At 42.7% G+C, this 17668-nt stretch overlaps 1 protein-coding gene and 1 non-coding gene across 7 annotated transcripts; one reads left to right on the top strand and one right to left on the bottom strand.

The window, feature by feature from the left end:
* Positions 1-228: 228 nt before the first annotated feature.
* trnaq-cug (transfer RNA glutamine (anticodon CUG)) lies at positions 229-300 on the bottom strand. Its single transcript has one exon. It is a non-coding gene; the product is annotated as a tRNA-Gln (tRNA).
* A 4477-nt stretch (positions 301-4777) lies between these two features.
* Positions 4778-17165, top strand: LOC135255873 (uncharacterized). 6 transcript variants are annotated; one of them, XM_064337630.1, is made up of 10 exons: positions 4779-4938; positions 5748-6006; positions 6219-6331; positions 7260-7374; positions 7801-8057; positions 10752-10799; positions 11459-11671; positions 12008-12076; positions 15552-15649; positions 16043-17165. In XM_064337630.1, the coding sequence occupies exons 2-10, from the start codon at positions 5844-5846 to the stop codon at positions 16260-16262; spliced, it is 1296 nt and encodes a 431-aa protein (XP_064193700.1). In that variant the 5' UTR covers positions 4779-4938; positions 5748-5843; the 3' UTR covers positions 16263-17165. The 6 variants fall into 6 exon arrangements, with proteins under 6 accessions (XP_064193699.1, XP_064193700.1, XP_064193698.1 ...); XM_064337627.1 differs by lacking the exon at positions 4779-4938 and adding an exon at positions 5574-5600; XM_064337629.1 differs by lacking the exon at positions 5748-6006 and having other exon boundaries at positions 4778-4938.
* Positions 17166-17668: the final 503 nt, after the last annotated feature.

The raw sequence follows: 17668 nt of genomic DNA, 5'->3' as shown, positions 1-17668 counted from the left end.
TCAGCCAATGATTTCTCCTGGCCAGGCACGTAACCATGTTATTCCACCCAGTCACTTCTCCTGGCCAGCGAAGCGGCCAAGAACTTTATCATTTACTGAGTCTGTTGAGACATGCTTCTGGCCAGTCTAGGTGACTGTTGTCATAACTACAGTGATTGAACTTTTTTTTCCCCCAGGCAGTGAGTTGGCTAAATTGGAGGCTCTGTTTGTGCAAGTACCTTAAAGTTTAGGTTCCACCGAGATTTGAACTCGGATCGCTGGATTCAGAGTCCAGAGTGCTAACCATTACACCATGGAACCATTGTTACAGGTGCAACACGTTATATCGCTGAAGGGAAACTTTACTGCATACAGCGGTATTTGGATCCAGTCAAAGAATGTGGCCCACAGAAGCATGACAGTCACGTGAGAAATGTTGCATTGGCGTTTTGCGCAACTTGAGAGCTTGTCAAACTGACGCACCAGGTTGTCGTGGGGAACCAGGAATGGCTTCAGGGTGACGAGGCACTGGAGTCTGAGTGTTTAGTTAGGGTGTGCTCTCCACGCCATGTAGTTAGGTCACTTGAACGTGGACTATTGAGGCACGTTCTTGTGATCACAGCTCAGTGGGAGGGGGGGGGGGTGTTTCTGTGGGAGAGGGGGCGGGGATGGCGGGGAGGGGGTTGGGGGGGGATGTATCTGCAGCAACACTGTCGTTTTTCAGTGATACCCAAAAAATATCTTCGCTCTCTTTCTGTTTCTTAACAAAAGCATAGCGGGTTTGGCGTTATGAAAGAAGCTAGGCAGCGATGTTGTTTGGGTAAAAGCGTGAGTGACAGGCCCTTTTGTCGCAGGGCTAATTTGGGGCCTGCTGTGGAGCACTCTTCTGTACCAACGTAATCAAAGCTGCGCTATTCTGCATGTTTTCTTTCACAAGAATTTCACATTTACATTTTAAAATCCCTTGCAGTGTTTTTTTTTTTTACATTTTCTTTCCTTCCACAGGATTTTAAGCAACAATGAGAAGGAGGAACTGGAGAATGGGTCGTTGACTGGTCTCCTTGTGCTGGAGAGACTGTGAGGATACTCTGTGCATGTTTACTCCATTCAGTAGTAAGCAGCACACAGCCCAGTTTCAGTTTACAATCTGCGGGGATATGTCTGAAGCACACACACACGTGTGTGTGTGTGTGTGTGTGTGTGTAAAGCCTGCAGCTGGATTTTGTTTAAAATGCTGGTGTCCTGGAAGGCTTGTGCTGTTTCCATCTCTTCTTCTGTAATTTACCCCAGCCACGAAACCATGGCAGCAGCCTGCCAGCACTCCTTCCTGATGAGGGATGCTTTCCCAGTGCATGCTGGGATAGGTCAGATTGGATCCTGTTCGCCTCCGCTCAGTTCAGATGCCAAAAGGCAAAATTAATTAGCGCACTAAAATGTGAACGGCTCCCTTTCCTGTAATGTAAAAATGTAAATCAAATTCCTCTTCTAGCCTTTCTTCAGCTCTCCACAGTGCGGATAATTTATGGGAGTGCTCCAGCGCTAAGGGTATGCAGCCATACTCACAGGGTTAACTTAGCTCTGCCAGTGTTACATCAACTAGCGGTGTTTATGTGAGTCAACTCTATCAGAGCTGAATTTACATTTTGCTTTGTACTTTTTATTCGCTAGGAGAATTTCATTACAGGACCATCTGTTACCTGTAAAGATGACATCAGCATTTTCTGACTGTCTAAAATAATTTTTTCAGATTTTCATTGGAATATTGTTTGAAAAGAAGTAGAAAATTGGAAAAAAAAACTCCTTTCACTCTACCTTCTCAGCTCAGCCCTGATAAGTGTTGTGATTGTCTGTGACTCTTAGTTATGCAAATGAAGGGCCTCATCGTTCTGAAATATATTTGGCCTGGAAGAAAAAAAAGAATAAGTAGAGATATATTATCATGCAGCATATACTGTATGTGTGATTACGATGTTCTTTACTGAACATTCTAATGCTGATGTCACAATCGCCGCTGATAACTGAAAACAGTGGAGTTGTAGAATGCTGACTTTTTTGGAATTGAAAAAAAAAACAAAAAAACATTCCAAAAAACCTACTATTACAGTTAAATACCTGTTAGGTGTCAGTTACATGTCCACGCTAGACGGCTTGAAAAAGTTATTTAAGTTACTGTAGATATAGGTGTAAGGAAACTTGTTCCAGGTCACCTTGTGTGCTTTCTGTCAAACACACTGAACTTGCAACTGCTCTCCTGTCACTGTGACCGTCAATCATCCAGTGCAGAATTGTGCTGACGCAGGGGTTTTCATTCTCCAGAGCTGCACTTTATGGGCTTGCCTCTACCTTTAGGGACTTTTAACACCTAGTCAATAATCTGGATGTACACCAGCATTTTAAAAGAATTATAGTCTCTTTGCTTCTTTTATTTTCATCCGAAATTTATTATTTTACGAATTAAAAATGACCAGTTGTGTTGGTCAGCCGGTCTCCTGTCTTGCATTTGAGGAAGAAGAAACAATCGTACTTTGCAACAAAGACCGTACTGGTCTTTTATATATTTTAAATATTTTGACAAGTGGAACTCTCCCTACCTGTAACTGGCACAACAGCCATTCAAAAACCCATGGGCAGTTATTTTATGTTAAGTGCATGTGGCTCAAGCTCAAAATTGTAATTATTTTTGTGAACGCTCTTCTAAATTTTTTATTACAGTTTATGTAATTGCTCAGTTTAAATCGGACATAAATTGTATTTAACTGGAGCCGCAGAATGGCCTCCACCTCTGGAACAGTAAAACGCTGAGCTGATGGGCAGCCCTGCAGTGTAGGTGTCCATGTAGCACTGTCCCCCCAAAGCGACATTGGGCTGCAGGCTCTTCCTCATATTTATCCTCATCAGTGCAGTCTTTGTCAGCATCACCAAAAACTTAATCTTCACCAGTGTCTTCATCATCATCATCATCATCATCTTACCAATAACTATGTAATCCTGTATTGCTGAGCTGCAATTGCTCAGTATCCTGGCTCTGAGCTGGTGAGGAAGCTGCTCTGAAAACACCTGTTCAGAAGCTCCATGCTTTATTCACCGCTGGCTTCTCCCTTTGAGTATCCTCGAGGTGTCAGGAGTGGACTGTGAGCTGCAGTGGTCTGGAATAGTAGTTCTTGGCAGACACTTAATCTCTTTTTGCCACCACCTGCAGTCCGACATTTCAGTGATTTTTTTCCCCCTATTGAACTTTTTTTAGTGGTAGAAGTAGTCTTTCTCTGGCCGTAGAGGTGGGGTTTAACAGGAACAGATGGTCCGTTTAGAACGGCTTGCTCAGGTGGGGACCTGCACGACCCTCAGCTGTCTCCTGCAAAGCAAATGAAAGGAAACACTTAGAGCTGGAGCTCTCCACCAGCTGCCGTGGGCTCTGAGAGTAATACTCAGATAAATACTGACCTCTAGTGGTAGCCTGCACTCACTGCAATAGACGGTTTATTAGCGGATAACTCCGGGAGGTGCATGTGCTGGTTTTTGCTCCAACCAGTTGTTCTGGCTTAATTTCCTAAACGGCTGTTGGATTCAGCAGAAAAGGCTCTGCCCAAATCCCTGTGTTATTAAGGCTAATAGTTTAAAGTATGTAATTACACTCGCGTTCATTGGTGTATGGCTTTCTCTCTTTTCTTTTCTTCCTCATTAAAGGGTCCGTGTAATTATATCAGCACTTACTGACATCACAGGTAGCGAACTTACTCTCCGAGGTGAAAAACATTATGTTCGCTGCTACAGAACTGGGTTGAAGTTAAAGAGCTTTGGCGTGCTTTATGACAGTATGGATTCTCAGCAAGCAGGCTCATAAAAGCAAAATAAGTCCAGTGTGGAGAAGACGAGGTCTAAAGACCTAAAGGCAGGCAGGTATAGTGTACTAGCTTTGGTCCTACAGCTCTACTCTGGGAGGTCCAGCTCAAATGGCATTACATCATCAGTGACACTGTGAACCCCACACTGTGCCTTATGACTGCATTCCCATCCAACCACTACCCAAACAGCATTACATCATCAGTGACACAAAGAACCTCACACTGTGCCATGTGCCTTATGACCACATTCCCATCCAACCACTACCCAAACAGCATTACATCATCAGTGACACAAAGAACCTCACGCTGTGCCATGTGCCTTATGACCACATTCCCATCCAGCCAATACCCAAACAGCATTAAATCATCAGTGACACAAAGAACCTCACACTGTGCCATGTGACTTTGACTGCATTCCCATCCAGCCAATACCCAAACAGCATTACATCATCAGTGACACAAAGAACCTCACGCTGTGCCATGTGCCTTATGACCACATTCCCATCCAGCCAATACCCAAACAGCATTACATCATCAGTGACACAAAGAACCTCACACTGTGCCATGTGACTTTGACTGCATTCCCATCCAGCCAATACCCAAACAGCATTACATCATCAGTGACACAAAGAACCTCACACTGTGCCATGTGACTTTGACTGCATTCCCATCCAGCCAATACCCAAACAGCATTACATCATCAGTGACACAAAGAACCTCATGCTGTGCCATGTGTCTTATGGCTGCATTCCCATCCAGCTTCTACCCAAACAGCATTACATCATCAGTGACACTGTGAACCCCACCCTGTGCCATGTGACTTTGACTGCATTCCTATCCACCATTCTTTGAAGTGCATTTGCCCTAACAAAGCACACCTGAGATCTTGTTGAGTTGCTAATTAGGAGATTCAGGTGTGCCAAATTAAACTTTAAATGAAAAATGCAAGATGGGAACAGTGTTGGTCACCACTGTTTTACAGCCCTTAGTTCACTTTTGAATCCAAATTCATTTGGAGGTTCCCTGCAGTTTTCCTGTCTGTTGTGGAGCCCTGGTTGTGGAAGGAGATTCCCATGGTGGTTAAGACAGCAGAAACCGGTCCTTAGTTTAGCAGAAGGTATCCTTCACTCTTTCTCTTTGGATTTCCTTTTGAGAAACTACTGTTATAGGTATAGCTGTGTACAGATAGGTTTAGTTGTGTAGCCCCATTTAATTTTGTTTACAATATGAATTGTTGGTTTGTTCAGCAAACTTAGCACATATTATTTATAAATGTATCTGCAAAGTGATTTCAGTGTAATCCGTCAATATATTAAAAGTGGCTCATTAAAAACAGCCTTTGAGATGTAACAACAAAGTGAACTACAAGAGATTATTCGGGTTGAGTTCTGTTAGTAGAACGAGGGGACATAAAAGGAAATTTGCAAAAGGTAAATTCCATACAGACATTAGGAAGATTTTTTCATGTAGAGAGTAGTCAATGTGTGGAATAGCCCGCCAGGTCACATAGTCGAGGCAGAAACTCTGGGGATTTTCAAGACAAGGTTTTATACGGTGTTAGATATTATCTAGTCTGTAGGTAATCAGAGGACTAATTTGGTCACTTTTTTAATTTAATTTTTTACTTTACTTTCGAATCGAAAATAGAATATAAAATCATACTAATTACAGACTTTTATTTTGAATTGGTCACTCTCAAAGCCACCGGAAAAAGAAACTCGTCGATTCGTCGTCCTCACGGAACAGTTGTGTGAGTCCTGCTTTTGCATGCAGAAAGAGGTCGGTTCGTGTGGAATGGGAGTTTTCTGGACGGGTCCAGCGTGCTTGTTTTATTGCCAGTAGAGTCGTCACCTCCGCGTCATATCCGAGACAATATCGAAGGAGTATTTTCATATCTGTAAGATGTCGAACTGCGCTTCTTTTCAGACTCAGCTGGCCTCTATCCTGGAGGTTTTGGCTAAAACAGCCGTAGCAGAAATCACCAAACTAGTTGACGACGGGTCTTCTGCCTTACGTCTGGAAATGTGCAGAAGCCAAAGAGAGAACGAGGCGCTAAAAAGGAAGTTACTGCTGATGGAGCGAGAGCTTAGGACTCTGCGAGGATACGGAGAGGGAACGCCAGATAATTCTCTAAACATCTCCTTTGAAGTTCAGGTTTGCGACGAATTCAGGGAGGTACCAAGACGTAAGTCTCTTTACCGAAAACCAGTTCCGTTGCGTTTGGGGGATATAAATATGAATTCCTTCACTACTTTTAATGGTATGTGTGTGTGCTAGGTAGTTTAAAGTTGTTAGTTCAGTGACGTCACCACAAATGAATCTTCTGTCTTGGGTAATGGAGTGTATCGATACTTTTGCAGAAATTCAAGGTTTGTGTTGTCGCCGTTGTCTTTCCAGAGAATGCAAATCTTTCCACCGAGAGAGTCACGAGGGAGCGGTTTGAAAACTGTGGTTCAGTTTCAATGAAAACGGAAGATGCTCGTTTACAGTCTACGCTCATCAAACGCGAGGTATGTTCAGGTATCCACCACCCAGGGGCCAGTTTCAACCATGCACAACATTAAGCATTAGAGGTCTCTAAGCCTGTAATGCAACCTAAATTAGTCCTATTCTGTTTTGGGGATTGAAGAATGGCAGAGTAAAATTACGGCAGTCTGAAAAAGCAAAAGGGAAGATTACTAGAATTAACCTGTTATTTTACCCTGACGAAAAAGTGCGGAAGGTGATTTCCAGTTTGCTTTTACTGTATCGCCAATGTAAATTACGCAGAACTACTACATACCTCACATAAATGTATCAAACGTTTTGAGTCGATTACAACGGGCTAACAAAGAAAATCCGGAAGAAAATATTCAGCAACCGAATTAAACCGTTTGCATGTTTTGGTACTTAATATGCTGTCCCAGCACGAATGCTTAGCATTTTATAAAACGAATACTAAAGCAAGAAAAGAACAGAAGAGCACACGTTATAATTCCAAGACGTTGGCAGGCCAACGTATAACCAAAAGTAGTCTACTGCGCCGCATAACATACAAGTTTGATTTCAAGTTATTATGAAAATAAATCGGTTTGCGGCTGCATATTTTTTAAAATGGCGGTTGAAATAAAACACTGCAAGTAGTCGACCAATCAGAAATGTTCAGCGCTTGCGCCCCACCCCCAAAGGTTCCAGTGTTTGCACTGAGAAGCTAGCTAGTTCCTAGTTTGGCAGTGGGCTGATTGGCCCAAGGTTCTGTAGGGTAACACATAATTGGCTGTGAAAGAAGAGTAAATGCATTTTTAAAAGTTTTATTTCCCACATTGGTAGCACTGCGCATGAGCACATTTCTTGTTCCTTTCTGTAAAGTAAGACCTTTGCTAAAGGCTTGGATAGCTGGCCATTTGCCAGCGTTCAGAGCTTCAGATGCGCAGAATCTTCACACTTCCTGTTTGTCAGCCTGTAGACGGAGATTGGTCTGAATCTGTGCTTCTCGGCGGGGATTGGCTGAATGTGGACCCAGAGAGGAGCCAGTCACAGGCGGAACAGAAGATCAGTGAGGAGAACGCCTGTGGTAATATCCTGTAGGGATTAATAATGTTAATTTGAAATGAGTAATTATCGGTTATAGTTGCTAAGGCTATCAAGCCAGTCCACTTAAGTGGTGTGATTGATGGCAGAATTGACAAGGAAATAACCCCTGTTCTGGACTTCTCAAAACTTTCACCTTGTATTGGTCATCATGGCAGTACAGCATAGTTACATGTACCTGTTATGTTGGAATGTGCAGGTAGCTTATTAATACTTTATTGTAATGATGAATGCAAAATGTGAATACAGATGCTCTGCTCCTGTGTTGCTTCCATTTTCTCTGCTTCTCAACCACGGAGCATTTGATTTGGTGACCAGTTTCCGATGCCATTTTACTATAGACAGAGGATCATGTAAATGTGCTGTAATGTAAATGCTGTGGTTGATTTAATGGGAATGTTTTGCACAGGCACATCGCGGGCAGCCGCAGCTGTTGCTGATGGTGGAGAAGGACCCCTCTGTGAGGAGGAGGAGGAGCCCTGGCCTGCGGGAGACCCAGAGAAGGGGCTGCTGGTCGAACCCAAACAGGACCCGGAGGGCCAGCCTCTCACCCCCCCTCCCCCCCTGATGAAGGTGCAGTGCGTGTGGAGCGAAGCGTCCCGCCTGGGAGCGGTTCGGGAGAAACGTGGACGGCGTGGCAGGGGGCGCACGCAAAGAGAAATGCAGGTAGGTGGATGGCAGTCAGTTTGCCAAGACATGCAACCACAGATCCTATAGACCCACCAGATACTCAGCTCCATGGACTGCTCAGTCACCTGAGCAGATTTCAGCTTAAATTAATAATATAAGAACAGTTATTTTAATTTAGTTTCTTCCTCTCTTGTTTAAACTCTTCAATTGTGTTCACTACCAATTTGTGGACTACGTTTTGAGTCACTATATGTTGTTGAAAAATATATGCAACTTAACTGAACCTGATTGAAACATGGGTCAATGACATGACATGCATATTTTTGTGTCCGAGTGCATTATTTTTTTTTTTTATAATTTAATTCATGACATGTATCACTCTATTCTATAAAACCTATTTAGTTTGAATACATTTTCAGTACATTCAAATAATATATTATTTTATGTTTTGGCATCTCAAACCCCCAAAATGTCAGGCATGCAAATGAACAGGCTAAGAAAACTATTAAAAATGGCATTTTAATTATAATGAATTCAAAATAAAATACTATGGCATGATTTTATGTCTGAAACCTTTCAAATAAACCAATAGTTTTAAAGCTGTTAAGATAATTGAAAGACTTTTGCCCAGCAATTTGTATGTTCTCAAATGTGAGGGTGACACAACCATAAACATGGGACATTTATTGTGAAGTGAAGAGGTAATAACAGTAAACAGAATATTGCATCATCAAGAGGACCAAAAGTGACCTTTATGACTGAGTGAAAAGGTTTGTTGATCTCTCTTTAATATTGATACAAATAGCTACTTTCAACTCGTAGGTAGGCTGGTACACTTTCCATGTCAGACGGTACAACCAATGTAAAACTAGGAAAATATTATTTTATCATAAAACTCTTCATTCTATTTAAAAAGTATATGTGAGAACTTGATAGCAAAGGCAAAAGCTAATACAGGCGTCCAAGTAGACGCCTGTATTAATTTGAAATTAGTTGCAAAAGTCAGGTGGCGCAACTGCAAAGAATGTCACTATATGAAATAAATATTATTAAAAAAGTAAAAATGAAATTTAAAAAAATGTTATTTAAAGCTCCAAGATTATCTATTACATTTATAAAATGTTTATTAGTTTTAAGTTAAAGACGTTATACACTTTCAAACCTTTTTCATGATTATAATTTTTAATAATTTTAGATGCCACTATCAAGTAAAGAAAAATCAGCACGACACAGGGAGCGCATTAAAAATGATCCGGCTGCAAGAGAGGCATATCTTGCAAAAAGAAAAGAGAGGTAATACATCCTGATAAACTATAATGCAAGTCTGGATAACGGTTCATTTTGCAGTTATTACTTTTATACATTAAGTCAGACCTTTCAGATTTTTAAATGAGAATGTGCCAGTTTATTTGTTCTCATGTTTTATAGTTATCAGCGAAGGAAGAGAGAGGGAAAAATTGTGAAACCTCCCATCTGCCAGTTGTCCAGAACAGAAAAGGAAAAAGTGAGGCAGCAGTGGAAGCAAGCCCAGAGAAAGCACAGGGAAAGGAAAAGGACTATGGAGGAAATCTTGAATTTCACACCTGAGTCAATGAAATGGGATACTGAAATGGGTATTAGCCCCATACCAGTGTTGAACTAACATTTCAAAATGTTTTCAAATATTTTGTCAAATATTTTATTCAGTATGTAGTTATTATATAGTGTTGCATTCCAGTTGCTATGCATTTAATGTTTTAAAATCTTGGAATACTTTTGATGAATTGCATTTGGATATTTGAAATTACATTTTTCAATGGACTTAAGCTGATGTTTCTTTTTAAGTGTATCAAACTAAAACATGACTTTGTTGTTGTTCACTCACAATCCATTACAGTGTATCTAATCAATCTATTGCACTGTAGCCTATTCACATTCGGCACATAGCGACTGGATCTCGTGATGTATCCTGTTTTTGATCAATTTACTACGTCAATAGAGACTGACTAAAACACTTTTTTGTATTTGAAATAAAAATGCAATTATTCAGCATAATTCCTGTCATTACTAATGTTGTCAAGTGGCCCAACTGATAATCGTCAGGTTGCGCGACCAGGTAAAATATTCATTTAAACCAATAAATGATAGGTTAAAGTGAACAAATGGTTGATAACTATGATGTGAATAGCTATTGTATTGAATGCATTAATTTGTATATTAGTATAATTATGTTTCTGTCTTTAAATGTAAAATTCGGAAGCTAAAGATACTAATAAATACCTGGCCACTAGAACGCAATAATCTTAAATTACTGTAAATACAAAACATATCCACAAAATAACGTGCTAGGCACTGTAGACACTCTAAGGGATACTTGCCAAAGATTTCACTTTGAATAAATAGTAGGAAAATGTAGATATTTTTACAAATATTTGGTTGCGCCACCTGACACTTTTTGGGCGGTGAAGTTAAAAATAGTCAAAAATGAATTTAAACACTTCTGAAATGTTATTTAAGAAACGAGACTTGTTCAAACACAAAAATATGCATTAGATAGTATTTTTTTTAAATACCTTTTTAGAAGCTTTATTTGTCATTGACCCACATCTCAACCTCTCAGTTGAAGTACATTTCGTAAAATAATGAGACCAGAGTGTTCTCTGGTGTGGTTTGATTGACTGAGTTTGATTTGATTGGATTAGCTAGCCCCCCCTGTATGACCTCCCTCTGATCAACAGCAATTCATTACAGGTGGGTCTGGACTTCCCTGATGAGCTGCACTGGGCTTCTGGAAACAAGGTACGCTCACACGCCTGTCTTCTCAGTTTTTGTTCCAGGTGTTGGAGCGCTGAAGTGCTTCTGGAAGTAGTGCAGACAGTCATTGAATGTAAACGAAGCTGTGAGCTCAGACTGTTGAGCTCTGGCATGTACCTTATACACGCCTTTTCTGCTGACATTCATTGTAAGCCCTGGAAACGGGCATCTTTTGATCCGAGCACAGATTCTGTCGACCTGCCAGATACCCAGCTCCATGGTCTTAGCGAGGCCAGCCTCCCTGCCCTTAAAGTTGAAAGGTTCCAATTTATCGTGTTAAATTTCTCCACGAACATTCTGATAAAGTTTTGATCAAGGATTTGTGACGTTAAAAAACTGGTTCATAAACAATGAACACTGTGCCCAAATCGTTTTACTTAGTCCTGGCGGGGTAAAAACAGAGTAAAAACGTCAGTGACGTTCAAATGACCATCTGAATCACGAGAACCCCAGTTGGAGGTGCGCTTTCTGCAAAACATTTTTCCGCCGTTTATCCAATCAACTTTGTGCGTCTGTCTCACAGTCCTTGCTGTGTCAATGCAAGCTTGTCGTTCGCCAGGAGTCGACGGTCTTCCTGAATCTTGAACTCTCGCTTTTCTTCACTCATGGCCAAATGTTGCTTTGCACACACGCGCACTGGACAGAAGAAGATGGCCTCCCGGCTGCCGCACAGTCAAGCAGCCGGAAGGAAGAGGAGAGGCGACGTGTGGAAGCACTTCAGTTTCGACACGACTGAGCAGAAGACCGAGTGTCTCGTGACCGTGGGAGGGAAGCCGTGCGGACATCGGATACGAGGGAAAAATACCACCAATTTAAAAAGACACCTCAGGACACGTCACCCAGAAGTCTACGCCAAGGTAAATGTCAACTTTCACACTTATTAGTTTGTGCCGATGAGCCTTACCATCAGGGTAGCTTATGACATTGTGCCAGTAAAACTGTTGGCTCTGCTTGCTTCAAACATTGAACAAGTAACATTGGTTGTAGACCAGCTAACACGCTGGCTATGCCGTGTGAACTTAAGATTTACGGCAGTACTTTGTGGAATAATCTTAAATGGTGGTTGGTCATCTGGTACGGCAGTGAAAATCCAGTTATAATGGTTTGGCTGGTGATAAATTTGTACTTCGCTGCTGGCTGGCATCAATTGAATAGGCAGTAAAATTGTAATCTAAAATATTTTTATCTTTCAGATTCCAGAAAAGGCGACCACAAAAACGAAATCAGTCCTGCAACGGAGAAGCAGCCAGCAGCCAAACGAGGTGTGTTTTGCGCGTTATCAAAGTACCGCTCAGACGCTAAAGAGCAGCAGGCTAACAAAAGGGCTGTAGCCCTGTGGATAGGGTGCACTGGCCTGCCAGCTGCCACGGTGGTGGTGGTGATAAAGATGATGTACAGATGATGGAGGCTGCTGACAAGACTAACCATAAGGAAGAAAACCGAAATCGACAAGCTTGTGGAGAGGTTTTATGATGACGAAAGCAAAAGATTTAAAGACCAACTTGCAGCAGCAAGCAAAGTAACTGCGGCAGTGTAGTATAACGGCTAAGGAGTTGGTCTTGTCGAAGGTTCGATTCCCCGGTAGGACACTGCCGTTGTACCCTTGAGCAAGGTACTTAACCTGCATTGCTTCAGTATACAGTATATCCAGCTGTATACAATGCAAGTCGCTCTGGATAAGAGCATCTGCTGAATGCCTGTAAACTATGTAAACCAACTGCTTGTCTGGACATTTGGACAGCCAAGGGACCGATTGCATCTTTCATCGCCGTCAGTGCTTGCTACAGAGCTGAACAAAAGCAGAGTCTGGAGAAGATGACAACTCCACACACTGCTAACTCTGTCATGGTGTGTGTTGACCATTGTGTTGAATAATGGGGAATATCGAAAGAGAAGATTCTCTAACTGTGATCACTGATGACGGGAGCAACCTGGTCGCGGGGGCCAAAGTTGGCGTTTCTCAAATTCTGGGCAAGATCATCCTCATTCAGGATAGAACAGTGTTATGGATACAACATTCCAAAAGGGAAGACTGCCCAGAATTAGAGAGATGGTGATGATGCGAGTTTGAGGTTTGCCCCAGGTCAGATTTGAGTCCCGGTGATGGAGAGTTCTCAACGCTTGCGGCAGCCGCCTGTGTTTTCTTGACCCACCAGTAGCGGGAGAAGCCCTTATCAGAAACTCAGTGAAGGCGAAATCCAAGAGCTTTTTTTTCTGAAATCGGGGGAATTTGTCAAATCGTCAACACTAGGAAAAAGAGCTGGACAAGGATGATGAGGAAGATGACACGAAGGAGGCTGTAGACGAGACACCGTTTCCTGGCAAGCGACTCAGACTCAAGCCAACAACAACCTGGTGGTTGTGGTCCAGGGCATCTATTCAGCAGGAGCTAAGGATGGGATGTCATCACAGCACGTAAATGCGAACAGTGGCATCGATGTTTAGGTTTCAGAGTTCAGCTGTCTGTCAGACTGGTACAGAACGACTGCCGTTTGATTTCAAAGCTGCGTCAGTCAGTGTTTTATTTTTTGTGTCGCGTGCATAGAAATTGTGCAAAAAATAAATCGAGTCAAAAAATAATTTTTGGATTGACCCAGTTGCTTTTATGCACACGCTTATGGCATAGAATGGATACTTCTTTTACAGTGTGCTATGTGGAGAGTTAATGCATAGTTAAAATGATGTTCATTTACTGTGCGATCCTCCTTATAGAGTAGAGCGAATCAGAGCAAACGGTTTAAACCATGACCTAAGTCATCAGCTGACTAAATTGTAACTCAAATATGCGACTAAAATTAGACCTAAGTTCCCCTCTCTAAAACACGACTAAAATTAAAATTAACTATTATTACTAAAACAACATGGAAAACCTTTGAAAACGAAAATCAATACCCCTGCCAAAATAAACTGGCACCAGGGCTTCCCACAGCTGTGGATTTACTCTTGGTGGCTTATGGAAATATAAAAATATATATATTTTTAAATTGCTTTAATATGGTTAATGCATTCAGTTTCAAAAAGATAGCTTCATTGGAAATACATTTTCGTCTGTAATTTTGAATTTTCCATCGGTGCGAAAATGCCATTTTTTTGGACCTTGTCTCAGGAACAGTACCCATGACAGGGTACAGATCCGCAGCGAAGGACCCTCTGACCAAGTCAAAAGGTTATTATTTCTCAAATATTTACCCAACCCTGTTCAAAGGGTTGGGTAAAAGTTGAAGTTATTTAAACTGTCAAATTTTTTAGCAAAAATTATAATTTTGATGCGACTAGAAATTTCAGCTTCACCGCGCCTGTTTTTCACCAGTGAGGCGCTTGGTTTTTCTGACAGTGTTAACGTGTTTTAGGACTGGTCTTCATTCCTGGTCCTGGTGGGCCATGGGGTCCTCTGGTTTTTGTTTTCACCTTCATATCGGCAACCAGTTCAGACGCCAAAAAAAAAAAAAAAACCTGTTTATGCGAGTTAACCGTGTAATCGACCAGTTTGTGTGCCGAGACGACAAAAACCAGAATACATGACCTCATAGGCATTTAGCAGACGCTCTTGTTCAGAGTGACTTGCACAACGTTTTACAAACTGCGGCCCACCAGGACCAGCAATTCAGGACTATTTGGGTCTTTTCAGGATTTGGGGAAGTCTGTTTGCTGCAGTTATTGGTCTGTTCCAAGGCAGGGCTCCCCCAATCTCCCAGAATTCTCTGTCAAATCTGATAACCTTGCTCCACAGTTTCATATACACCCCCCCCCCCCCCCCCCCCCAAACTACCAATGCATGCTTTGCTTTACCCCTGATGCACAACATTATCACTGCACTGGCGATATAGCTCAGAGTAGACGATTGTCTGGCAGTCGAGGGTTGCCGTTCAACCCCCTGGCATGTCGAGGTCCTGAGCAAGACACCTAACCCTACTGCTCTGGCGAATGAGAGGCATCAATTGTAAAGCGCTTTGGATAAAAGCGCTATATAAATGCAGTCCATTTACCATTTACCATGTACCATGTATGGTGCACACAACTGTACACTGAACATGTACCTGAAATACTGTAATTGCTGGGAAAGATGGGAAATGTTATCCAAAGCGCTTTACAATTGATTCCTCACATACTCACACATCAACGGTGAAAGGCTGCCATGCAAGGTACCAATCGGCTCATTGGGAGCAATTAGTGGTTAGGTGTCTTGCTCGGGGACACTCCGACACACCCAGGGCAGGGGATCGAACCGGCAACCCTCCAACTGCTAGACTACCGCTCTTACCTCCTGAGCTACGTCGCCCTTTGAAAGAAATATTTGAATGATGAATGTGCATCTTCTGCAATTTATGACTTTCAAAGTATTTCAGTGTAACCTTTAGTTACTATGATTTGTAAAATCTACAACAAATGTCATCGTATGGTTTTTAGAACTTACTTTGGCCGTAGTTGGCTTAAATCAGCTGCCGCAATAAGCCAGCTGTTTTGGAGCACATTGTCCTGTAGGGACTAACTGACTTATTGGGGCAGTTGAGTATGTGTGGAGCTCTGTGTGTGTCCGTCGCTGTCTTGTGCTCTGCCTGCTACAAAGCGACAGGAAAAATGGTTCCCATCCTTCTAGGGTTTGTCGCTCGATGTCCCCTGGAAATTCCATCTTCAGAGCAAGATCCTTTTGACCAAACTGCCCTTAGTTTTTAATCACTGTACAACATGTCTAACTTCAGCATTTTTCTCTTTTTTTTTTGTTTGTCATTTTTACAGATGCATTCAGCCAGCAGAGAGAAAACTGCACGTTATAGAGCTCGGGTTAACAACGATCCCATCGCCAGAGCACAGACATTGGCCAAAAGAAGGGAGAGGTATTGTTTCCATGGATACATTTTGGGGGAGAGAGGTTTTTTTTGTTTTGTTCATTCATAATAAGAATAATTATTGTCATTTGACTCTTTAAAATTGTGAATGTAGGTTACTACATGCTGAACATCACCACAGCCCAACTATAATAATAATGAGGCATGAGAGGTTATGGCATATTGCCGATATGGTCACAGCTGAAGGCTGTTGGGCACAAGGCCTGTGCGGATGGGGTGCTGGTGTCGCATGAATATGGGAACGTTCATTTTGGGGTTGCCTCAGGGGAGAAAAAGTGTGGAAACCACCGCCTTGGAAATAGTGTCAAAGTCTGCAGCCTCTAAATCTGAATTTCATGCCTCGTTGTTGTGATCGCGTCTTGTCTTTTTCCCCGTTTTTAGGTATCAGGTGAGGAGAGCCCAGGGGCTCCTGGACCACCAGCCGATCAGCGCAATGAGCGCCGAGGCGGGGGAGAGGAGGCGGAGCCAGTGGCGACTGGCTCAGAAGAGGAGGCGGGAACGGAACAGGAAGGGCGCGGAGGGCGTCGACCTGACCCCGGCGTCCCTGGAAACGAGCGCCGAGTCGTCGGATGCCTGGACGTACATATGCGCCGCGTTCTGAGCGCCTTCCCGCTAACGTCGCCTCCCGGGGGGGGGCGCCCTACGCGCCGCTCTGCTCGCAAAGGGGGGGGACCAAACCGCTGCTGACCGTTAAAATCGAGAGAACGTGTGTGTGTGTGTGTGTGTGTGTGTAAGGGCGTCGCCGTTGGGCGATCGGGGAGGACTGAAGAGCTCGGCGAGCCGCTAGGAAGGACAGCGGGAGGGGTTGAGGGCAGTTTGCCGTCAAGCAGACTTCCTGCCGCGAGGCCATCAAGGAAATGACATCACAGGAAGGGGAGAGAAATTCAGCTTTGGAGCTTCCCAGGGGACCAGGGATCACCATTCTCTGTGAAGCTCATGAACTTCAGTGGTTACTCGAGGTGTTGCAGTTTAGTAAGCCTCTGGTGCCAAAAAGCAAATTACCCCGTTGAAGCCCATTGAATTGAACTATGAATTTACCCTGGCCAAATTAAATTATTTTGGACAGAACTTTTAAACTCTAACATTTGTACACACTAAACAAATTACTGTTTCCCACAGAAGAAGATAATAAGATTAATTTCATTCCAGTTTGGTCCACATGGTTTTATGTCCCAGTGCACGCACCTGCTTACAGGGGCACACCTGCGCATGAACGAGTACGAGGCTGTGATTGGCTCATCGATGCAGAAACTGATTGAACTGATGGTTGCCAACACACAACCGATTTGTCAGAATACGTTGAGTATTAAACCATCACCTAGGATTACATGAATCTACCATCATTATTGTTTTGATTATGTTGTCGTTTTGATATTACAATTAATATTGCCAATAATGTTATTTACTATAATGTTCTTGTGTCCATTGTTCAATGGTGATTAATCTGATGAATAAATAATTAAAAGTAATAAAGCTGGCATATGTCACTCTTACAGGAAGATTATGCTGATTCCAGTTTATTATTTTGACTACATTATTTTGCTACTAATAGCCTGCTGTTATTAAAAATGTTATTGGTTATATTTCTGTGGTTGCATGACGATGGTGTGGATGATGACAATGGGTAATCCCATTCATGTTCAGCAGTCCGAACGAGCAGTGATTGAGAGCTCACGTAGTAAGGAGGTCTTGTATGGGAAGAAGAGCAGCTCGGTTTTGTTGAGGTTGAGCTTCAGGTGGTGGCTGGCCATCCAGGTGGAGATGTCAACCAGGCAGGAAGATATCTTATTGACCTGTGAGGCCGAGGGGGGGAAGAAAAGAAGAGTTGCGTGCCATCTGCATAACAATGATAGGAGAAGCCATGTGAATTAATAACCGAACCAATAGATTTGGTGTATATGGAGAACAGCAGAGGACCCAGTACAGATCCCTGCGGTACTCCCGTAACAAGGGGATGAGAAGCAGAGGCAGACCCCTTCCAGGTGACCTGGTAGGACCTATCTGCAA

The sequence above is a fragment of the Anguilla rostrata genome, chromosome 5 (assembly GCF_018555375.3).
Source record: "Anguilla rostrata isolate EN2019 chromosome 5, ASM1855537v3, whole genome shotgun sequence".
Taxonomy (NCBI): Eukaryota; Metazoa; Chordata; class Actinopteri; order Anguilliformes; family Anguillidae; genus Anguilla; species Anguilla rostrata.
This window is presented reverse-complemented; position numbering and strand designations above follow the sequence as displayed.